General features: G+C 39.6%; 1 protein-coding gene across 5 annotated transcripts in view; it reads left to right on the top strand.

Moving 5' to 3' along the window:
- MYBPC1 (myosin binding protein C1) overlaps positions 1–21,509 on the top strand; it is a 70,986-nt gene extending 49,477 nt beyond the window's left edge. For 2 of the 5 annotated variants that reach the window (XM_069003032.1, XM_069003028.1), the window contains 13 exons: positions 480–668; positions 1,277–1,411; positions 4,963–5,031; positions 6,135–6,302; positions 6,793–6,881; positions 8,256–8,451; positions 10,272–10,411; positions 12,154–12,313; positions 13,791–13,927; positions 14,829–15,015; positions 17,348–17,406; positions 18,840–18,879; positions 20,781–21,509. In XM_069003032.1, coding sequence (XP_068859133.1) covers positions 480–668; positions 1,277–1,411; positions 4,963–5,031; positions 6,135–6,302; positions 6,793–6,881; positions 8,256–8,451; positions 10,272–10,411; positions 12,154–12,313; positions 13,791–13,927; positions 14,829–15,015; positions 17,348–17,406; positions 18,840–18,860 — 1,550 coding nt within the window. In that variant the 3' untranslated portion in view covers positions 18,861–18,879; positions 20,781–21,509. The remainder of the gene's footprint in view (positions 1–479; positions 669–1,276; positions 1,412–4,962; positions 5,032–6,134; positions 6,303–6,792; positions 6,882–8,255; positions 8,452–10,271; positions 10,412–12,153; positions 12,314–13,790; positions 13,928–14,828; positions 15,016–17,347; positions 17,407–18,839; positions 18,880–20,780) is intronic. The other 3 variants (XM_069003029.1, XM_069003030.1, XM_069003031.1) reach the window with 3 other exon arrangements.
- Positions 21,510–23,137: the final 1,628 nt, after the last annotated feature.

Raw genomic sequence — 23,137 nt, 5'->3', positions numbered from 1 at the left:
GACTTTATCAGATACCTGTTTTTCTAATGCTTTGAGATTTGTTATTTTGTATGTTGTCACAGTATCAATCCCCCTACTCGAAAGACAACCTCTTGTAAAACCAAACTTTGAACTGTTATTAGCCTCTTTGAATGTTAGAAGGAATTTCAGAAACAATTTACTGAGTAAATTGGAATATCTTTTAATACACAGAACCAAGCAGAAGGTCAGAGGGGCCCAGAGGTCAGTAGAACCAGGCCCTTTTCACCCTAAACTAAACACAGAAGACTTCTAAGTCCAAAAAAAGCTCGTATATGGCCATGAAAGCAAAATAGGTGACTATATAATAGCTTGCAATAGGGAAAATTATCCCTAAATCACTCTGAAGCTAGAAGGGGATATTGAGATAAAAAAAGGTCATTGGGCAGTCAAAAAATAGACCCTTTATTACTGACCATTATGCCATCATTTATTCTAACAAAATCTTTTCTGGTCTAAAGGATATTTCATTGAGAGGAAAAAGAAACAAAGCTCCAGGTGGATGAGGCTGAATTTTGAACTGTGTAAAGAAACAACTTTTGAGCCAAAGAAAATGATTGAAGGTGTTGCTTATGAGGTCCGTGTGTTCGCTGTCAATGCCATAGGCATGTCCAAGCCAAGTATGCCTTCCAAGTCCTTTGTTCCTTTAGGTAAGTAGCCAAGAGCACAGAGATAGGTATGCATTTAGAAAATAACCATTAATATGCTATTATAGTAATCTAATGATACAATTTTTATATTAGTGTGAAACCTAGAAGGCTTTGTCATTCACACTGTGACAGTGGCCTTTTCACATAAAGAAACTGATTTTCAAACTATTGTGACAGCCACAAGTCCCTGGGTCTTGTTCTGTAGATAGCAAAAGGTCCCACCTTGCTCAGCAGCACCCCCAGAATACAGAGGAGGAGAAAGGAGGTGGCTGTTACAGCTCCAGCATCCTCCCTTCTTGCCAGAAAACACCTGCTGTGCTAGAATACACTGCTCCCAACTTCTCTGCTCTACCTTCTCCAGCTGTTTGTCCTTCCCTGTCCTCAGCAGGAGGAATTTATCTCTCGGTCAGGCTGTGAGCAGATATGGGATGAGGTAGCTGCTTCTCCTAGTGTGGTCCTAATTAGGAAAGACGTGCCAGGGATGACTGGAAATCATCCTGGTAGGCAGGATAGCCCATCACCTGTGACACTAAACTAGAGGAATACAGACCATAAACGTAAAGCTTTCATTGTAACACAGTTTTCTTCCTTCTCCCTGCTTGCTTCAGCTGTTACCAGTCCCCCAACTCTGCTGGCAGTGGACACCGTGACCGACACCACGGTGACAATGAAGTGGAGGCCACCAGACCAGATCGGGGCAGCAGGGTTGGATGGCTACGTGGTGGAGTACTGCTTTGAAGGAAGTAAGTGAGAACGCCCGGGGTACCTTACTCACAGTGAAAGTGGGTGAGACTTTCTCCATTTTTTCTCTACAGGTATCAGGTGCTCTGGCTGTCAGGCAGAGACTAATCAGGCAGAAAACCTCAAGCAGCAGGGTTTTGTGCAGGCTCCCTTTGGTTTGTATTCCAGATGCCATCCACTGACTGTAGTTCAACATATCTTACATTTGATTTGAAATCCAAATCAAAAGCCATATAATCTGTTGTAGTGTACCAAGTACCACGTTAATAACTATTCTCTTTTAGATGCTAAATGAGAGTCAGGGCAGTAAGGAGTTCATTGTTGGATGAAGGTGTAGGAAATAACGAATGGCTACAAGTGTGGCCCGAAATATGTTCAGGTTGGCTGGGTTTTAGGGACAGGAGGTCCTCAGTGTGGTAATCCCTATGCTGACATATTACTAACTGGCTACTTCAAGTGCTGCCTGCCCACGCTGAGAACAGCCTCTCCAATAGATCCTGTAGGTGTCATCTAGGCATGCGAAGTCCACGTCTAGATATTTAACTTCTCCAACATTTCAATGCAGTTATGGGGACCTTTAACTATGTCCATCTAAGATAAAAATATTTAAGATCTGAAGGAGGAAGATAAAGATATGAGAGACTGAATAAGCTTTTGAGAGTAAAGTAAGAAGGAACAGGGAAATATAAATTACATTTTACAACTAAGAGTCCTTGGTGATCAAGCAGCAGAAACTTAGTATTTTCCAGAAGACTTTCTTCTGAACTGGCATCAAATGAAGACTATTTTCAAAAGGTAAAATCCACCAGCACCTGGGTAAGTATCAAATAGCCTGGAGTGGTATGTGCAATACCCAGCCTCTGTGGACCAACAGCATCAACTGCAGCAATGTCATGGATGTGGATGAAGGGAACACAGTTATCTTCAGCTCCACTGCTGTTGCTCTTAACTGTGCTGTAAACCAAGCAATGGGTCGACTACCTTTTTTCCATGAAGGCATTTATTTCAATGAAAGCTTTTCATGAACACAGTCCATAGCCTGGAGACAAAAGGTAGAGGACAGAACCTGTCATTCATGCTGTCACATGTTTCAGATTCAGACAACCCAGGAAAACAGTAGGTCATAAATGTGGTCAGGTGCCACGGGATCAGAGTACACTCAGCTCTCTCTCAGGCGAGTGGGAGAGGGCGTGAAGAAGAACCACTGGCTTTTCTCAGGAGCACTCAGCATCTTGTAGTATTGAGAGGAATATCTTTAAGGAGCAGGACTGCAAGAAGCTCAGAGACCTGGAGAAGAGTACCTGAAGGCAGACACAGCTGGAATGGTAGGAAGGGTTTTCCTTATATGTTGGGAGGGAGCTGCGGGAACAGCTCAGAACAAGTAAGCGTGCAGTTTTCCCTCAAGATACAGTGTTCTTCTATTGTTTCCACTGCACAGGCCAGATGTAGGGGAATGTAAAGGGGAGTGTCAATGGGAGGACTTCAGTTTATGCTGTTATTATGCTTTGTTTAGCATTGGTAGAATGGCAGGGAAAAGTTAAAAGTGCTTGACATTACAGTATGTAATGTCCAAATTAGGCAGTAAGAGAGGATGAGAAATATGTTAATTCAAACTATGGTTTTCACAGGAATCTTCCAAATCTGTCTTTAAAGGGCTGTTAGACAGAAGAACATTGTGTACCTGTTGAATGGAACAAATTCTTTACTTTTTTTTCCAGATAGGTTTTAAACTCATGAAGATACAACAAAATGGCAGCTAAGTCTGTCATTTTACTGTTACTCACCTCAGTTAAAATACAATGGGTACAATGTATTTTACACAGTTTTGAGTGTTTATGTATATGTATATCTATATATGCCTCCTATATATGAATATACATCTATATATACACAATTGACATTATGTATATATGTAATGAAAATGCCTAGGAAGAAGCAAGAGAAGTAGAAAATACCAATTTTAAAATGCCAATTTTAAAATACCAATTTTAAAAATCATGTTATTGGATTATTCATCTTTTTCTCTCTGTTCAGCTGTTTATTTCCTTTTTTGCAATATCTTAGTGCCTCTTTTTCTCAGCCCTTTCTGCCTGTTCTGCCTCAAACTAATTTTTTCTGTAATGTTTAATAACTCTGTTTAATTTCAAGATACTTTTTATGACTGTCTCTATTCATTCTCCTGCTTTTTTCACTTAGTTTTCTGTTTGTAAACTCATCTGTCATTACATTCTCCATTCTTTCATTGTTGTCACTGAAGTAGCTTTAATGAAGGCTTTTTAGAGTCTTCCTTAACACAGCTATCATTGGGAGAAATCACAGGCTGAAAATAGGAAGACAAAAAAATATATAGAAAGATAATTTAGAAGAATAATGTATCCTAAACATTGGTTTGGCTTTGCAAAATTGGTATTTCCCTCTAGTCTGCACCTCAGAACTTGATCAACGTGATGGATTCTTGGACTCCTTAACTATGTACCACTTCTCACAGCTCTCTGTGCATGTTACTGAACTGGAGTCTCATCATAAGTATCCTGATCCAGCACTGCACAGTGTGAAGAACAAGAATATAGAATACATATATATAAAAATATATACAGAGAGAGAAATCCCCAGGCCTAGTTTACAACATCCAGCTTTGGCCCTCTTGCTGTGGTGATGTGGAGTAGACCGAATCCCGTTGACCCTGGAGAAGTCAGTCCTAGTAAAGTGTGCTGCTGACTGGTTCTTGTGTGGTATTTTGGGGGCAGCCTGGGGAGCATGACCTGAGTGTTCCCCATGATAATATCCATGATAATATGTTTATCTGCTTGTAGAGGCTATTGTACCTGCAGATGATCTGTTTTCATAGCTAGTAAATAAGCACATTGCAGAGTTTCTGTTGGCTGAGATCTTTCCCACCCTACTCATCCAGGACCATGCACAGATACCAGAAGAGTATTTTTATTATCCCAAAAATAGCCAGCTCCAGGATTACAGGATATCCAGGGCAGAGATAACTGTCCAGGAAATAAAGCCTTAGGGTTGATATCATATCTGTCATCATCCACGGGTTTGGTCTTCTTTAATCTTCTATCTATGTTACCTTTAGCTAAATGTGTTCTCTTCCTCTGTTTCTTTCAAGTTTTATTCCAAGACCTCTTTTTTCTGTCTTTCTTACTCAGAATTTATCTCTGAATTTCTTATCTCTTCTATGATGTGTTTTCTTCTCCTTCTACACTTTCTCCCATAATCATTTTGTTTCATTTCTCTCTTCCAAGTGTTCCTTTTGTCTCTTTTCATATTTCTGGGGCTATGCTCAGGCCCAAGAAACTCATACAACTTTATATCCTCCTCTTCTTTCATCCTTTAGCTTTCCTGTGGGCATCACACATAACTGTTCTGTGATCTAGATGCCCTCTTTCCATCTCTTCTCTCCCTGTAGTATTCCGAAATATGGGTTCTCTAAATTTCTAAAGCCCAGCATCTATCTTTGCATACTTACTAACAGAAATTGCTAACCACTGACAAAATGCTCCATCTGTGTGAAAGTGGGTGTCTCTGATTAATTTTAAAGATGGATTCTCTCAAGGTATATCGACAGATCTGTCTGAGGAATTGGGGGAGCCACCTTTTAACCTGGAAGGTACAGTATTCCACAAAGGATATAAGTCTTCTTTAATGAAAGAAAAACTCTCTTCATAAAAGTAAAGATAAATTCCTGACAGTGAATTCTAAGGGCAGCAGTCTACGGAATTTTCTGTGATATAGGTGTAAGGGGAGGGGGAGGTTCTTGGGAAACAGTCATTGATTGAAATCCTTTTCTGCTAGAAGCTTGAAGGAAAACTTAATTCCTAAAAGCAAGACACTCAGTTATGAAAATATACCACAGCACTACGCTCTACATCTGCAGGGCTCTCCAGTTTATAAGAGTTCTCTTGTCTTCTGTGCCCATTTTATAGGGCTATCTTTACATGAAGTGGAAAGTATCGATCCTGACTTGCTAGTTCCTAAATCCGGCTCCAGTGCCCAGGTGCCAGCAGTTAGGGCACTGTGCTGGGAGGACAGGGAGGATTACAAAGTATGGGTTTGTAACTGAAGCTATTCTGAAAGACTGTACCCTTATGATCTCTCTATGAATTTCATGTGACTGCCTGTGATAGAACTGAAAATCTGAGAATGCTGTAATTATGTGAATAATTCTGACACAGCCTTCCTTTTTTAAAGGCATGAGGAGAGATGGCATTTCATTGCAATGTGTAAATGTTCTGTGTTTCTCTTATTCCTCAGTTATACTTTCAAGGGTACACAGCACTGCTTGAAATTAATTGCAAAACCCATTTCTCTCCAAGGAAGCTGTTAAAGCAATGATGACTGCTTTTGGAAATATATTATTTGTGCCCCTTGTTTCATTCTAGCTGAATTAAAAAATCTAACCAGTTTTCTCTCTGGTACACTTAAATTACAGACATATTCTAATAGCATTTGTATCACTATATAAAGGCATATAAATATATGAATATACAAATATGTAATCAACAAAAACCCCTCAGGGTTTGAAACGTTCTTCCCACGTATGAAAGTGAATCTATATTGTGTTACAGCATAATTAGAAAAACAAAACAGAATTATTCATTAGAATCTAACGAATCTACTACTGTTCTGTAATTTTCTACATCCATTATGTGAATGTATTAATAACTGGCAATTCTTTGGATCTGTCCTCCTCTCTTCATTTCCCTAAATCAGCTGATGAATGGATCGTGGCTAACCCAGAGCTGACAGACAAAACGAAGTTTACTATCAGTGGCCTTCCAACTGGCTCAAAAATCCTTGTGAGAGTAAAAGCTGTGAATGCTGCTGGTGAAAGTGAGCCCAAGTACTACCCACAGCCTATTTTAGTCAAGGAAGTGATAGGTAAGATCCTCCTGCCTACACTTACCCACAAATACACTCTTCTTCCATACTGATACCTGCTTTTTTAAGGCTAATACTTACTTGTTATTGGTAACTGATGATATGGCCTTACGAAGCCATTGTGTGGTGGCAAGAAATCATGAAACCATCTCTAAAAAATGCATAATTTTTTTTTATTTAGTTCATTTTTGAGCCTTTATTTTTCAGGTTTTCTGGGCTTTTTTTTTTCTGCAGGACTTGAAGTTGATGGTGCTTTTTTTAAGTTGCACTAAGCTTCCCACCTATTCCTACCATCATAGCATTTGGTGTTATAAAAGCTGATGGTGTCCTGAATGTAATGCTGGGGGACCAAGAAATTTAAGACACCTCACTCGTTAGTCACTCCTGGGAATTGTAGACCACACTGTCATCTTTTTATATTGATGCACAACAGTGCTGCTTCAGTTAGAAAAGAAAAGAAGTGATTAACACAAGCTTTTGTTTTGTCCAGAACCTCCAAAGATTCGTCTACCAAGACACTTAAAACAAACCTATACTCGAAGAGTTGGAGAAACTGTGAATCTTGTTATTCCTTTCCAGGTAAGGACTAAAAACACTGACAGAAAAGTTCTCCTTGCTTTTTTTTCCCCTTTTTTTGGATACTGCTGCTTTTTGACTCATTTCTCTGTAACTTTGGCCAGAGAGCTGACTTAAGCAGATGTGGAAGCACTCTGGAGTACAGAGCTGCTTGAAAGTTTTCGGTTTGATGTGTATAACAAACGATGCTCAGCCAAGTAATGAATTGGGTAACTCAGTCATACTGAATGGTCACCTGTCACCCAAAGGACACTTGCAGATCTTCACAGGAGACATTGCATGTGAGATAATTGCTAGCACAATGCAAAGGCATTGCACTGGAAGCAGTTAAATATGGTTATCAAGAATGGAATGGTTGCATTTAATAATTTCCTCATCATGAGAGAGGAAGAGTGGGCAGACTGCAACTATTCAATCCTTGAGATCACAATTGTAATATGAGTATTTCTAAATACATAGCATGCTTTCCCACAGCATCATGTTAACCTTCATTCCCATATCTTTTAAACAGCAACGGCCTCTCTCCTTGCAGAGTCCTTCTTCTGAATACAAGAATCATGGAAGAATTCATTTCTGTTTCATGTCTGCACATTTAAAGATAGTGGGTTGGCATAACTCAGTTTCACAGAGGCTGTTAAAAGCCTCATAAAAGCTTGATCAGCAATATGCTGCAAGATATATTTCTCTTGAGAAATTAAAGGGATAGTCTATGGTTATTCTCTAAGATAAGGTGTTCAAAATGGTGTGAGATTACCCTTTTCAGACAGCAGCTGCAAACTGTTTGCCTGTGGAAGGAAAATCCCATGGCAAAGCAGGTGAAATTCACTCTACTTTAAGTACCTATATTGGGCACTTAGACACACAAAAAATGGCACACAAAAGAGATCAATCCAGCCTTCCTAACAGCTATTACAACTTCCTTTGCAATGAAAGAAGAGAGTTTAAAACCCCTGGAGGTTTAGTCTATTACTTTCCTCTTTCTGTGGTAGTGTAGAGAATTAAAGCATTTCCAGAGGGTGAAATACTTTGTTCTGTATTTTCTGTGGGTTATTTTTTTTTCTCCCTTTTCTTTCAAAAACTGGAAATTATTTGTCAAATTTAGCCAGAAAGATAATTATCCAAAATAGCCAGAAATTGCAAATATTTTCAGTCTCTTGGGTAAAAGAAAAAAAAAGGAAAGAAAGTTATATTTTAGGTGAATTGGCATGATTGTATCTCTAAATGGTGTATAATTTTAAAAAGAATTCTGTTTCTTTCAGGACAGTTTTTATTTCCTGTTTGGGAAAAATGGGAAATAAACCTGTTTTCTTCTCTTCCCTTTTCTCTCCAAAAAAAAAAAAAAAAATCAGATAAAAATTCTTTCCTGGCTCCTTGCAGGGAAAACCAAGAGCAAAAGTATCGTGGCAGAAAAACGGTTCTCCGATCGACAAGAACGAAATCAACATCCGCAACACGGAGAACGACACCATCATCTTCATCCGAAAGGCAGAACGGGGGCACTCCGGGGAGTACGACATGAAAGTGGAGGTGGAGAACTTGGTGGACAAAGCTACAATAGATATTCAGATCGTTGGTATGTTTGAAGAAACAGAAAGAAATCCAGCCGTTCCCAGGCTACAGGAAAACAGGAATCCCAAGGATCATCTTTCTTGACAGTGATAACTCTCCACATCCAATTACTTGGCTGTTGATTTGTGGTCTCTAGGGAAAGCTCCACACACAATAGCATTGTTGGAATGTGTCAGTCTCTTTTTTTCACTGTTATGCCCCTCATGGTCTTGTTCATCCAGGATGCAAGATTTTTCCTGTTCCCATAGACAGAAATGGCTGCAAATTCATAGTAAGTTTGTCACAAGTGCAATGTAGAATGTAGCGGGTTCAGTTCGTAACCGGGCAGAAACACAGTTTAGTGTAGTGGTTTGGCCCAAAATACTCATTACTGCTTATCTTCTGTGAGATAAGAATTAGGAGAAATGCAAAGCAGGCACCAAACTTGAAAGAATATAAAGAGAAGTTTATTAACAGACCTAAAAGAGGGGGGAAAAAAATTATACCACCTTCAGAACTCTCCTCCTCCCCCCACCTTCCTCCCACTGACAATGTAAAGACAACCCTTAAGATGTTCAGTCTGTTTACCACACTTCCATAATAACCTTGTTCAGTCCATTTAGAAAGAGAAGTCTCTTCTTGCTCGTGCTATGAAAACAGTATCACACCGAGACAGCCACCCACTTCCAAATATTGTTCAGTCCATTTAGGAAGAGGAGTCTCTCTGCTTGCGATGTGAGTCCCTTCCCCCGACTTGCAGCTTTTCCCACAACTGCTTTCGAGGGTCCACTCTTGAAGTTTTTGGGGTACAATTTTAAGGTTGAGCTGTTCAGAAACAAAAACAGAGGCCCTTCTCCTTCCCTGGGAGTAAAGGGTCTTCTTCATCTTTAGGACTGTCTCTGGGAGCATCTCTAGGAACTGAGGTTTCTCCTTTCCCATTTGGAGCAAAATTCCTCATTGTTTCCATCTCTCCCTGTTCAAACTGCTCATGAAATTACAGCTGCGTCAGCATCTGCCTATCTCAGCGCAGGTGCTTTTGCTTACAAGTTGAACACTCCACCCCCCAGATCTTCATGAAATTACAACAGGATACTCTGATATATCATAGCTTCACAACAGAATTTCAGCTTTAAGCATCTCCTCTTTCTCTTCCCTCAGGTTTTCAGCTCAGCTGAAATCTTGGCCGAAGTGGAGGAAGGGGGGGTTCTGAGCTGCTCTGGCTGCCCACAGCCCTGCTGGAGGGGTCATCCTGGAGCCGTGGCCCAGCCCAGCCTGGCCCGAGCAGGGGCTGGGTCCACTGGCCCCCGCTCGGGCCCCGCAGCCACCTGTCCCAGCACCAGAAATGAGAGAGAGCTTGGGGGGGAGTTTGTCTATTCTTAAGTGTGGATCACAGAGGCGGTCACAACTTTAAGTGGCTTAAAGAATTGTCCATATTCAAACTGGCCAGCTGCTGGGTTCTGGGGGGGGCGGGGGAAGCTGTAAGCACCCCTTGGCACAGACATCACTTCCGAGACTCAGCTTGCTAACCTATGAAAAGAAGAAATCCTAAATGCTGAAAGGACAGGAAGGTAGGAAAGACAGACAAGAAAACACATTTACTTTTTGTTTTTGCCATCTATTTCTTTACATAACAGGCAACACTGGCAGCACAACTTTAACTATTGAATTTATTTTAATTCTGATATGCCTTCACTTGGGAAAGTTTTATTTTGCAACCACATCTTTCTTTTGATGTTGTTTTTTTGTAAGAAAGAGAGAGAAATCAAACTAATTGGAAGATGTGTGTGGGAAAGAGATAGGGAAAGAAAACAGTAGAATATGTCAGCTGTCATATTTTTGTTACAGATCGCCCAGGCCCACCAGAGGTTGTAACTATTGAGGATGTCTGGGGAGAAAATGTAAACTTATCATGGAAGCCACCAAAAGATGATGGTAATGCTGCCATTACTGGGTACACTATTCAAAAAGCAGATAAAAAGAGTATGGTAAGTAATAAGGAAATGTTGAAAAGCTGGATGGGAATTCTCCCTTTTAAAAACAAAAAGCATTACATGCTTAAAATGATGTAGGTGGACAAAGCACTGATTTATCAGCATTCAAAAAATCTCCAAAGGCATCTCTAACAACTCTAAAAATCTCTTGTTCACTATAACTAAAGCCTAGAAATGGAAATATTTTCATATTATGCCAAAGAGGAGGACTAAAAAAGGAAAGGATAGGTGGATTTGAGAGAAGTAATTCTGCATTTTTCCTTTGCCTCAGTAGAGAAAATAAAACCCCAAAATATTAATTCTGAATTCAGTAGGCTGCTACTAGAACAAGTGTACCATTGCTGCTGTTTTCAAACCTGCAATGTCACGTTATGTAAGTCACTGCCACTCCTTAGTGCCCACGGCAAAACAGTACATACATCACTCCTAAACTGCTCTGAGATGTGCAGATGAAAAATGCAATACAGAAATGTTAATTATTTTTATTAAACTAACAAAAATTTTACACATTCTTAAAAGACAGTAGTTAGATTCTTAGATTTAACATTTACTGCAAATTTAAACACTGGACATCTAGGCCAATATTTTGGGAGTTGCCTTATCCAAGAGAATCTTTTGCTGTCCTTCTGCCCCTCACATTTATATGCTGGTCTCCTTCATGGTCTGAACAACTCATTCTTCCCTTCCCGTGCCACTATTTCCCTTTGCATCTTTTTTTTTTTTTTTTTTTTTTCCTCCTTCTCTCTCCCCTCTCTTGGGACTGTAAGAAGATACTGTCTCTGGTACAGTGACCAGAACAATGGCCCCTCTAAATTACTGTGATAAGGAGAAAATAGCAACAGCAGTAGTATCCAGGGTCCAGTGTGACATGGATCATTCAGGTCACTTCCCTCACAGCATCTGTGGTGGTCCATTTTGCAATTCTGCCACCACTGGTCTTCTGCAAAAAACTGTTTTCCCAAAGGACCTCTGGCTCTTAAAGTTGACCAAATATTAATGCAAACTGTGGTACAGGGAACTCAGCACAAGTTCATCTTTAGAAAAGCAAGAAAACTATGTAGGGCAGAGCAAAGGAAAGCAAAATCATTGCTGTGGTCATATTGCACTTTATATTGATTGCATTTTTAGCATTAGCCTCTTTCATCTCCTACTGTTGTTTAGGTATGGTGTAACGGGACAGAATTCACAGGTCCTGTTACTGCTGCAAGACCAAAGCACTAAAACCCACTTCCCCATCTCAGCCTTTAGATATCAGAGGACCACCAGCACAGAACTACATTTCTCATGAACACTCAGCCTGTGATAGAGAGGGCAGATTAGTGCAGTGGCCTCTTGTGAGTGCATAATACTGCAGAACAGCACATGCTATTGCCTTCCCCACAGGAATGCAGTTTTCCTATCTGCAACTGTACTTTCTCTGTCAGCAGCGTGGATTAGGAATGAGGGAGCGGAGCCTGCCTTGCTGGCACAACACAACCTTTGTAATACTGGATTTCCTAAAATGAACCCTCCTGGCTGCCAGTGTAACAACTCGTAGGGTTCACTTTCCATTCGGCCTTCACTGCTCAGCAGTGAACTCTGCAGTATTTCCATTATCGCTCGTTTCACTAATTATTGTTACCTATATTCTCTTCAGAGAAGAACCTACTCCCAGAAGCTTGATGATTCTTCCAGTGAACGTCTGGGAGGCGCAGGGTGCTGGGGGGGAGCTCACCCTCTGTGTCTGTGCCTTTCAGGAGTGGTTCACCGTGATCGAGCACTACCACCGCACCAGCGCCACCATCAACGAGCTGGTCATAGGCAACGAGTACTACTTCAGGATCTTCGCTGAAAACATGTGTGGCCTCAGCGAGGATGCAACCATGACCAAAGAGAGCGCTCTGATTGCAAAGGATGGTTAGTTAATTACCCGTTCTTTGTCAAAGGGTAAGGGGTGCTCAGAGGCGGGAAGGTGACTAAAGGTAAAGACATTCTAAAGCATTCAGAGGCACTCCCAGCCCCGAGGCCAGGTACAACTAACAGAGGGGCATTTCCTATTCAGACTTCGTGGTTTGTCCACCTAGTTCATAGTCATTGTTTTTAATCAGGAATGGGACATTTTTCCCATGATTTGATATTTTCTATGGTCTTGGATCGCAGACTCACGTCAGCACCAGCAGATATGAGGTGGCAAGAGCTGGAAGACAAGTAAAGCAGCTGTTCTGTTAGAAGCAGTGGGTCACTGCCCTCCACTGGAGACTTGGCATCAGCTGTGCAGGCGCTCCCTCCATTTCAGGCAGGATGCAACAGAAGAGCATAACCCCTGCTTCACATCTCTTGAGGGTGGGGTTGGGCAAATTCTGATTCTGCAGTCAAAAATGCTGACATTTCAGAAGTTGTCAGTTTGAAATGGCACAGCAAAATTAAAAAAAAAAACCAACTTTCCTGTGGAAAGGAAATTCTAAAAGCAAATCGCTTACAGGAAGCAAATCAAAGCAGTTTGTCTGAAAGGAAGGAATACATGACTGCCATGATGCAGAGGACAGACAACCTGTCCAACCCACGTAGCCGGGCTGAAAGACTGAAGGTCTTTTAGAAGGTCTCTTTTAGAAATGGAGTAATGAACAACAGAATGGCTACAGGAATTCTTTTTCAGCACTGCTTACTTGCCCTTCTCACGAGAGAAGTATTAGGCCTAAACTGCACTGAAGTCAGCATGAGAGCTTGAATCAGCTTTCAGTGAAGCAAAGCTGTTTAATGACACCTGTGCACAGGAATAGATGTCTGTTTGTCCAACCATTTTAAATGCCAGCTGACTGTGTGGCTGAAGAGGATTTATTGGTGGTAATCTGCGCTGCAAAGTGGGCATAAACTGGCCCATTACATTTTACTACCATGCTTTCCTTGTTCAGAAACTGCATCCATTCAGGTATCTCTATTGTCAGTACACCGTTTGAAGCAGAAAGAAAAAATGGATTTTCAGATACAGAGCCAGTTTGTAATCAGAACAAACTGTGAAAAATAATTGCCACCAGAGTGAACAAGGCTTGCCAAAGACAGGCATCCTGCAGCACACAGGTCAGGATCCATCCTGCTCTATAGCATGCAAGGCATGCAGGCACAGACATGGAATAAACACCTATTGTTTAGTGTACCACCTGCACAGGAAACAAAGGGAAGCTCTCAGACATCAATGCCATAGCATGACCAAGGGCTACAGTCACTGTGCAGCCCCACCTCCAGCCTCCCCTAAAAGTGCAATTACTGGAGTCACACTGGTACATAAAGCAGTGCAAATCAGAACTAACTCTCTGCAGCCATTTAATATGCTTGGATGTTTAGCTACGTGCCAACAGATGCTGATTTTATAAATGTTTGATTTTTCGTTTCACAGGTAAAGTCTACAAATACCCAGTTTATGATGACTTTGACTTCAGCGAGCGACCACTGTTCACTCAGCCCCTGGTGAACACGTTTGCTGTAGCTGGTTACAATGCCACCCTGAACTGCAGCGTCCGGGGCAACCCCAAGGTACTGCACAGCTCTGACAGCATCACTTGAAACATGAGAGAGTTTAACCTGACAATAACCTGACAATAACTTTTACCATTTAACTCCTGAGCCAGACTGAAGGCAGACATACTGGTGGGGGTTCTAAAGAATACAAAAAGAAGGGACCTGCTTACCTGTGCTATAGGTACTATAATAGTTAAGGCACAGATAACTCAGTGAAGGGGCAGAACCTCAGGAGAAGGCTGGGCTTTAATTGGGACCCTCACTGAGCTGTATAGTTAATGTATCAGTAAAAGTTGTTACTAAAATAAGGCTATAATTATTCTATAAAAAGCTAATTTTTCTCTAAGTAAGTACATTGCAGGAATGCTCAGTGTGCCACATTGCTTCTCAGACCCACTGCATGTTATGTTTTGTGGTTTCTTTTGAATTGTGTCTTTTTGAGATCTTTTTTCTGCTGTGAGAAACTGATCTGGCCTAGTAAAATGAGAAATCTGGAGTGCTGCTCATCCTTCACCTTCACAGTTTCTCGCTGTGCAAATTACTGTGGAAAAAGATGATTTTCTTATTGACTTACAGTAATTGGATATCAAAAGCTAATGATCAGATGTTTGCTATCATTACACAGTCCTTGTATTGCTAACAGGCTTGTACCTATGACTTTAATTAGATGATAAGAGCTGCACTGATAAAAAGAAGTGCTAGAAAACAGATGCATGATGCAGGCAATGCTTATCTTGAGTTAAGAGCTACAGTTTCTTTTCTATCACTACCTCATCTATTTTCTATTATTTCTGGATTACTCAGCTTTAACTGAACACCACAAAAAAAGGGATAAAGTATTTCAGTTCACAGGTTTGTGCATTGGGCTTTCTTTTGTTTATTTTTGTCTGTGTGTGTTTGTTTGTTTTTACCACAGCCCAAAATAACCTGGATGAAAAACAAAGTGCTTATAATGAACGACCCAAGGTACCGAATGTTCAGCAACCAAGGTGTCTGTACCTTGGAGATCCGCAAACCCAGCCCCTATGATGGAGGCACTTACTCCTGCCGAGCAGTCAATGAACTGGGAGAGGCAGAAGTGGAGTGCAAACTGGAAGTAAGAGGTAAGGGCTTTAAAACATTGCAAACACCCTGTTTGCCTGAGCATCACCTACATTGGAGTTGAAAAGATGCAAGGCAAGTGCAAAAGGGAGTTCAGCTTTCTGGAATTAAATCCAAATCTCTGTTAGAACAAAATGATATTGGTTGCTTCCTTTTGTTTTGTTTTCATTAATGGATAAATGTTATGACTTTCAGGTAGTTTAGAATTAACTGGGATACCATGAATGGCAACAGGACTTGGATTGGACTACTAATGAATAATCTCATGTTTTTCAGCAAATTACTTCCTAGGAAAATATAGGTTCATATTCTGCTGGACTAATTCCCACCAAAGGCTTAGTTTCAGCTGTGGAATAAACTAAGTATTGCTCAAAAAATTAATCTGAGGTTATAAGTAAGGAAAGCTGCCTAAAGCCAGCTGATAGGAAGTGTCCAGTTAAGGAATTTAGAGGGAATTTGGGTCATATCAATATGGCTCTAATTATATTACTTCCATCATGCTAGTCTATAATGAAAACCACATTTAAAATTTTTATGGATTGTATTGCGTTTATTTTCTATTTCAGTTTCCATTTTCTGTATTTTCTGATGTATCTTGTCCCACAGATCAAATTTGCCAGCAAGAAGACATTTCAATAAATGTTTGGTCTATGTTAAGCTGAACACTTAACTAATGTAATGAAAATATGCATAATGTATTTCTTAGTTTTTATTTTTTATTTTTGAGATACTGTCTTTAAAAGGTGATGTCCTCATCCTGGAAATAAGGTTTCTTTCCTTAATCACAAACTTTCTATTTCACAGCCTAACAGAAGACCTCTACACCTGAGAAGGTTGCTTTGTCTATTTTTCTTTGCACTGAAAAGTCAAGTTAGGTTGCTAAGTGAACACAGCAGCTGAAGCTTAGCAAACCAGGATAGGCTCAGGGTTTGCTCTAGGCAAATATAGGAAATTACTCTTAAACAGCCAGAGTATAAAGACATCATTCCATCTTCCATCTCTCTTCTCTCGACTTAGATGTTGATTTATCATCCCCTTAAGTTTCCCAGCCTGTTTGTTCATTTAGGAGGGCTCCCCAGATGACTGCTCCTCATGCTGTCGCAAAGCAGAGACCTGTGGATCTCAGACACTGGAAATGAATTGCAGCGTGTGTGTGTGTGTTTGTTTTCATGTGCATAGCTTTAAACTCCTTCAGCTTTATTCCTGCAAGTAACTATCAAGGTCTGGGTTTGTAAGATGATGAGATATAGCTGAATGTTGTCTGAATAAGACTAACAGGCTCAAGGCCCTGCTGCCTGCCTGGTAAATGTACAAGCTACAGTGCTATTACTACAGGTAGTAGGTATGACTTACTAGTAAGTCATGCAAGAGAGCTTTATGCCATGCCATGCAATAGTATTTATTATAGCAAGCTATGTTTCCTTATGCTTGCTAGAATTACTTTTAGCCATCTATCTGTGACATATTGGAAAACTTAAGTTTATTGTGCACACACAGATGCTCAGCCCCAAAAATGTCTGAAAAGCCTAGGATTTCCGAGTGTGCATAATATTGGAACAACTGACTAGTTAGGAATACTCTGGCTACGAATACTATCAGAATGCTACCATCGTCCACATTTTTAGCCATTTCCTTACATGATTTTAGGTGTAAAATTAACCCCCCTAGTTGCTGCTAAATTTAATGCTCGTTTCCTGAAAACATTTTAGGTATACTTATAAGCACAACAGTTAAAATAATAAAAACTTATGCTGTCCTCAGAAGAGGTTTTTCATGTAGTGATGTTATTTCAGATAGACAATATTTTGTTCTTTCGTTTTAAGTTTTGCTGAGTGAACTTAAAAATGGAAATTATGTAACCTGCTCAGTAAAATTGCACATAGAGTGGCTTTTTTTATAACTGTGTGTGTTTGTAAAAAGTCATGTAATAGATGACTCTTTCTCATCTATCTTGAAAGATCACAACATATGCAGAATCTCATTACGTTTCACACTACAGTAAATACCATCTATGTCTTTTGAGTTTGTTGAGGTAGATCCCTAAACTTGGCTCTAAATCTCCTCTTAAAAGCAGTAAAGAACTGATTCCTTATCAGCTTCACCAAGGTCGATGAAAAAAATTAGATACGGTGCTGTACTTCTTTTATCATGGAAAAAAACCGCTTTGGAGAACCTTTATCTTAGAAGTGAAATCAAGGTTGGTGATCACTCTAATAATAGGTTGGTGATAGCAAAGTTGCTGTGTAAGAAATATTGTTTTTAAAAGGTGTTAAGATCAAGTGGGAAGAATTTCAAATGCGAATAAATACCACTATAAATATTCTAATTCTGCAGTGATCTATCATGGAGTAATTAACCCAGGAGAACCACTCAGCTTGGCGGGGGATAATCAGGTTTATAATGCGCCTACTCCTCTGGACATTCCATTTCATTCCCATCCTCTCTTTCCACATGCAAACGCATTTTCTGCATGCAAAGTGTGTATTTCTTTGCTTTTTTAGATTAAACTAGCTAGTGTCTCATGGCATACATTGTCTATGTCACATGAGCAAAGAAGGCCAAATTAATCAAGACAATACCCAATCACATGGGTATTTAATATCAGAATTGCTAAGGTTTTAGAGATATTTCATAGAACTACATGTATCTATAAAGAATTTCTTTAATGGCTGTGAATATGTTTGACCACAACATTTAGACCTTCCCAGGAGAAACAAATATGCATTTCTAAAAAAACCCAAACTCTCAGTTAGTTTGTAGAATTATTGAAAGACCAGAAGTATCATAAAGTCATTTACTGCACTTAAAAGACATTCTTCATAACAGATCAGTCTTTGGTTACAAATTAGTGCTCAGAATGATAATGCCTGAACTAAACCTACTGATTTTAAGAATGAAATCTTGATTCTATTACTTACAAGCAGAAAATTTTACTTCATTTGCTTTATTTACCCTAGAACTTATTTTACATTCAAGTTCATTTGGGTTCAGAAAATTTAACTCTTTCTATAGAAATGTCTTTTTCCTTGCAACCTTGCCCAGAATCAGAATATTAACAGTGCAGTTTTAAAATGACAGTGATGCCCAGAAACTGGTCTGCAGTATTATTATGCATCCAGACATCCATTTCAGTCCTAAAACATGTTAGGAGATCAGACTGGATAATGTTTCTGTAGCTTTTGAAGTGTTGGGTTATTTTTCTTAGAAGGCTACAATAGGTACAAAGTTTAGTGCTTTCATAGACATACTCGTAGATAAGTGTATATATATGGGTGTTTTATAGAGTCAAAATGTTTAATTAAAGGTAAGGGCTCCTACAGAGTAAATAGCATGCTTTAAGTAATGTAAATGTGGATATATGACAAAGTGCATACTGTAGTGCACAGGTATATAATTAGTCTGTACTTGATAATTTTGCCTTACAGAGTTTCAACATATATATATATATATGCTTCAGTGTTATGTGTGTGCCTTTTTTTCCCCTGGTGGAAAATACTATATATATATATGTGTTAGCTTCTTTGAAGCTACGTTTGGAAACTTTCATCATAAATACAATTTGGTTCCAATCTATACTTTAGACTAATTAGAGGTTTTTATAGTTACTTGTACCTATTAATCTAGCTTTTACATATTAATGATAATTTTGAAGTGGAACTGGATCCCTACCTTTTACTCTTCATGTGCTTCTATTCCTACATATTTTACATGACTAAGGATTAAATGATCATCTTGACATAATTGTAATAATAATTTCACTCAACATTTTCTCTCCACTTTTGTGTTTGCAATTAAATTGTTACTTCTCTTTCTCTCTCTCCCTTAGTTACACAGTAAGGATTTTTGAATGTATATTGTCATCTAAGGTAAGCTTTCATATGGTTCTTGCATATGAAGCTTATGTCTGTTTATAAGTCATACAATGTCTGCCTAGTATGGCATGATTTTCATTATGTCACTTAATGAAAATGTTTTGATAAGTTAGCAGCATGATGGTTTTAATGCATATAAATTCAGAATTTAATAATTGCTTGTTACAGTAATTCTTAGTAGTCCATCCCATATCTTCTAATGGTGCATGGTTCAATGGAATTTAACAGTGCATGAGCTGGCATGATTCATTAGCACGAATAAAATGCAAGTAATAAAAAGAGCATTTTGTATTTACAGCAAGTTATTTTTTATAGGAATATGCCTCTCCATAAACAAAATATTTATTCCAGAGTTAACTTCATTTAAAAGTGAATGATTCGTAGCACAACTTGCACTCCATGAGCTGAAAGAATGCCAAAAAGCATGCTTTTTTTTTTTTTTTTTTTGTCTGTATTGTGCATCTACCTAAGGTTGGGAGCGAGCAGTTCTGCCACAATGATGGTGTTAGATGAGACAGCGCAGTCTCATAATCACTAGTAACTAATAGCATTTTAATTGAATAATCCTTGTGTTAATAAAGGTTACAAATTCTTAAAAATCTGTACTCGACAGAAATGTTGTATGTAAGTATCAGCTCAATTGCATTTAGCTGAAGCATTCAGAGAGTGTTATCTTCACCCTGGCAATGTACTTTTGCTTTAAAGCTTTTGGTGTGTTCCAGAAAAAGCTCAGAAGGTGAGTGCAGCTTTCAGTGGGTGGTTTGCAACTTGCAGAACACAATATTCATGCAGATTTGTAAGTGGAATAGTAATGGTATATAGCTTTCTTAAAGCAAATTACACCCTTTGTCTGGAGAAAGGGCAGATTCTAAAGTTTTTAGCAAAATATTTATCGTTTTCCTACTGTTTCTTCGAAATATCATTTGATTTCAATGAAATTAACAGAAATACTCGTGTTTAATTTCCATGGCTTTTATTTCAGTGGCATGGGATATCCACAACCTGTATGGGGAGCCTGTGCCAGGGTCTCACCACCCTCACAGTAAAGAATGTCTTCTTAGTATCTAACCTAAACCCAGCCTTTTTCAGTTTGAAGCCATCACCCCTTGTCCTGTCACAACAGGCCCTTGTAAAAAGTCCCTCTCCAGCATCCTTATAAGTTCCCTTTAGGCACTGGAAGGTGCTCTAAGGTCTCCCTGGAGCTTTCCCTTCTCCAGGCTGAACAACCCCAACAAAAAGAGAAATTTTGAAGTGAATTTAAAAGCAAATCCAAAATGTTTCTTCAGACTTCCCCAGCAGATGAAAGTTTTGGCTTTCATCGTCTCTCTCTCTGGAAACTAAGGGCACCTAAATCTAAAATCCTGTATTTTTTTCATATGATTCTTTCACATCTGTCATCCCACTTGTTATTTTCAAGCAACATGGTAAATACTTTGCTAAATACCTAGGAACCATTTTAAGACCCCAAATTAGAATAAATTGAATATCTCTGCATGTTTTCCACAACTCATCCCGGTTAGGTGTTTTCTACATTGTTCCCCCTGCACTGACTTCCATCTCTGACCATACTCCAGCCAGCCTGATGGAAAGCCAGGAGAGTTATTTGAAGTGAAATTTATCATAAACTATTGCATGTGGTGAGATAAATGACTGAATATATGATATGCTAGAAATAAAGTTCACCCTGCACAAGAGGACAGGAAAGGCCTATATAGTACCCATTAAGTAATGGTTAAGTGCCATGCTGGACTTTTGAGCAGGGTTGAATTTTACCACATCTCAAAGTATGTAATAGGGACTGACAAAAACTTGTCACTTATGCCAGAAAACAAAGGTAGAAAGCTGTTGCTCCAGGGTCCTTCAACCTGAAGATTACCTTCTTGTCTTGTTTGTAGGTGGGCTTTCGTTCTTCAGACTATTAATGGATGGAGTGCCTCCGCATATCATTGACTCGTATATGCGTGAAGTGCAGGCAGACAAAACTGAAGGGAAGTGAGAGTCCGTCCACAGTGTTTCCTCCCACTGCACTGGAAGCTGGTAGCAGAATCACAGCATTTTAGTTCTTGCAATGACAGAAAAACACGTGTGGTGGGGCATTTTATGACTTCTTTCCTTTTTCTCTTTTCTTAATTGTCCTTTTGTTTTCCCTACCTGCTCTTACTGAAAAGAAAGAATACGCATGGATTGCTTTGAGGTTGAAATGAAATGAACTGAAGACAACACACGTTTTGTAATGTTCGGCTTTATTTTCTGTTTGATATCGTGTTCTGGTTTTTAATGAGGAAAGAGGGGAAGCTGTGTAACAAGCATAAGGAGGCAGTCAGAGTCTGTACTCAGTGGTACAAAGCATATCTTTCTCAGACTGGAAGTACATGGATTAGCCAGTAGATGTGCAATAAGATCCTTGGAATACATACCTCTGATAATGTATCTTATTCACCTGAGAATTGTTTAACAGAATATGGTTTTACTATAATGTAACTAATGCATATGTAATTAATGATCATTTAAGCTGAACATATCTTCCTATAGAAGTTTTGATTTCCTAAATCCAACCCAGCAGTCTCTCAACTTAACTGAAATTGTTTTATTTCATGTACAATAAACATGAAGTGTTTAAGATCTATTAAGTTCTTGTTTAGTTTTTTTGTTTGTTTTCTTTCTCATTTTACCACATTTCTTGTTTCATTTCCACTTACAATGAAGCAGGAACTTGTGCCCACCACATTGAGTGGAAAACAGTATCAACAGTTACCTAACCCAGTGGGCTTACTTTAAGATACATGACACAGAATGTGAGTGAAGATAAATGCTACAGATACATGCAATTTTTTATCTACATGTTTTCAATATTTTAAAGGTTATAATTGCCAACCACGATGGCTTTCATCATTCTGGATCCATCCCCTTTCCCCAGCAATTCATGGAGCTCTTGTACGTATCACATCAAAAAAGGGACTTAGACATAGCAGTGGTGGGTTCACTGTGTGTGGCAGAAGTGCCTGAGATAAGGTAAAATGGCTGCATTTCCTCTCCAACTCCAGCATCATTAACCTCCAAGTGCTTCAGGAGGCGGGGTGATTGTCCCTAAGTCTCCAGCAAACCCTGAAGCATGTGAGACACAAGGTCACACATATTTTGGCCAGGCTGTCAGTTCCCTATTGCCCTGTCATTTATTTACCAGTTCTCACTCTTGCTGTACAAACAGGGCAGGTTATGTACTCACTGGCTAATGACTGATCTCCAGTTAGGGCTTATAAAGATAAAGGCCTACTTAGACCAATAGAACATGTTTATTTGATGTCAGTGCATTTTCAAACATTCAGCAGTCAGTAATTATGCAATTATAAAAGAATGTGTTACTCTGAACTGCCATGACTGAAGTGGGGTTTTTGTAGTTGCGTTCCCACTTCTTTTGCTTTGGGGATCTGAATGCATTTTCTCACATTGTTCAGTGAATCATAGGTAGATAGATAGATAGATTCTTTTTCTTTTCTCCCTTCATCTTTGTGATTTCTTCTGTAGTGCCATCTGTGCAGAGAAGCAATTCTGCATTCCCAGTGCTCCTGGACACTCCCCCACACCCCACCTGAATTTCACCCTGCTCCTGCCAAAATCAGTGCTCTCCTACACATTCACACCTACCCATGAAAGAAAGTGACACACCTACTAGGAAGAGAATTTCATACAGGATTCATAATTTCTGTTTATTCTGTATTTCACCAGTGAATTGGGACTCCCTCCATTTATTCTGGAGCACTGAAAGCTACAGAAGGTAAGTTCGATTAAATGCCACAGAAGTTTAGGCATTTAAAGCACATGGCCCTCATTTGAAATAGTATCAGTCTGTTATAGTCAGCACCGAAAGCTACAGTTATTGTGAGTTTGTGCTTGTCAGTAAGCCCAAAAATGAGGCACACAGCCACGTGTACTTTATATGAATAATGGTTACAGCTTCAAGCTTCTATCTATTTGCCTCCTCAGTCTTAATGTCCCACACATAATAACCTGGAAGCCGGCATAGCCTGAGCTTTTGTGGGCTCTCTGTCGATGGAATTAGCTACTCTAATTTCCACCAGATGGCAGCGGTGTTAAACAACAAGCTGAACTAAGCTCCTTGTCCCTGTGTGAACAGTAAGCGTTGTACTCAGCTGCCCTCAATTCCTCCCCACTCGCGCTGCCCAGCACTCGCCATTGGCTGTCCCTGCGGCTGGGGATGCACCAGGCCAGCAGGAAGCGCTGGGCATCAGGC

This window comes from Aphelocoma coerulescens, chromosome 1A (assembly GCF_041296385.1).
Source record: "Aphelocoma coerulescens isolate FSJ_1873_10779 chromosome 1A, UR_Acoe_1.0, whole genome shotgun sequence".
Lineage (NCBI taxonomy): Eukaryota > Metazoa > Chordata > Aves > Passeriformes > Corvidae > Aphelocoma > Aphelocoma coerulescens.
This window is presented reverse-complemented; position numbering and strand designations above follow the sequence as displayed.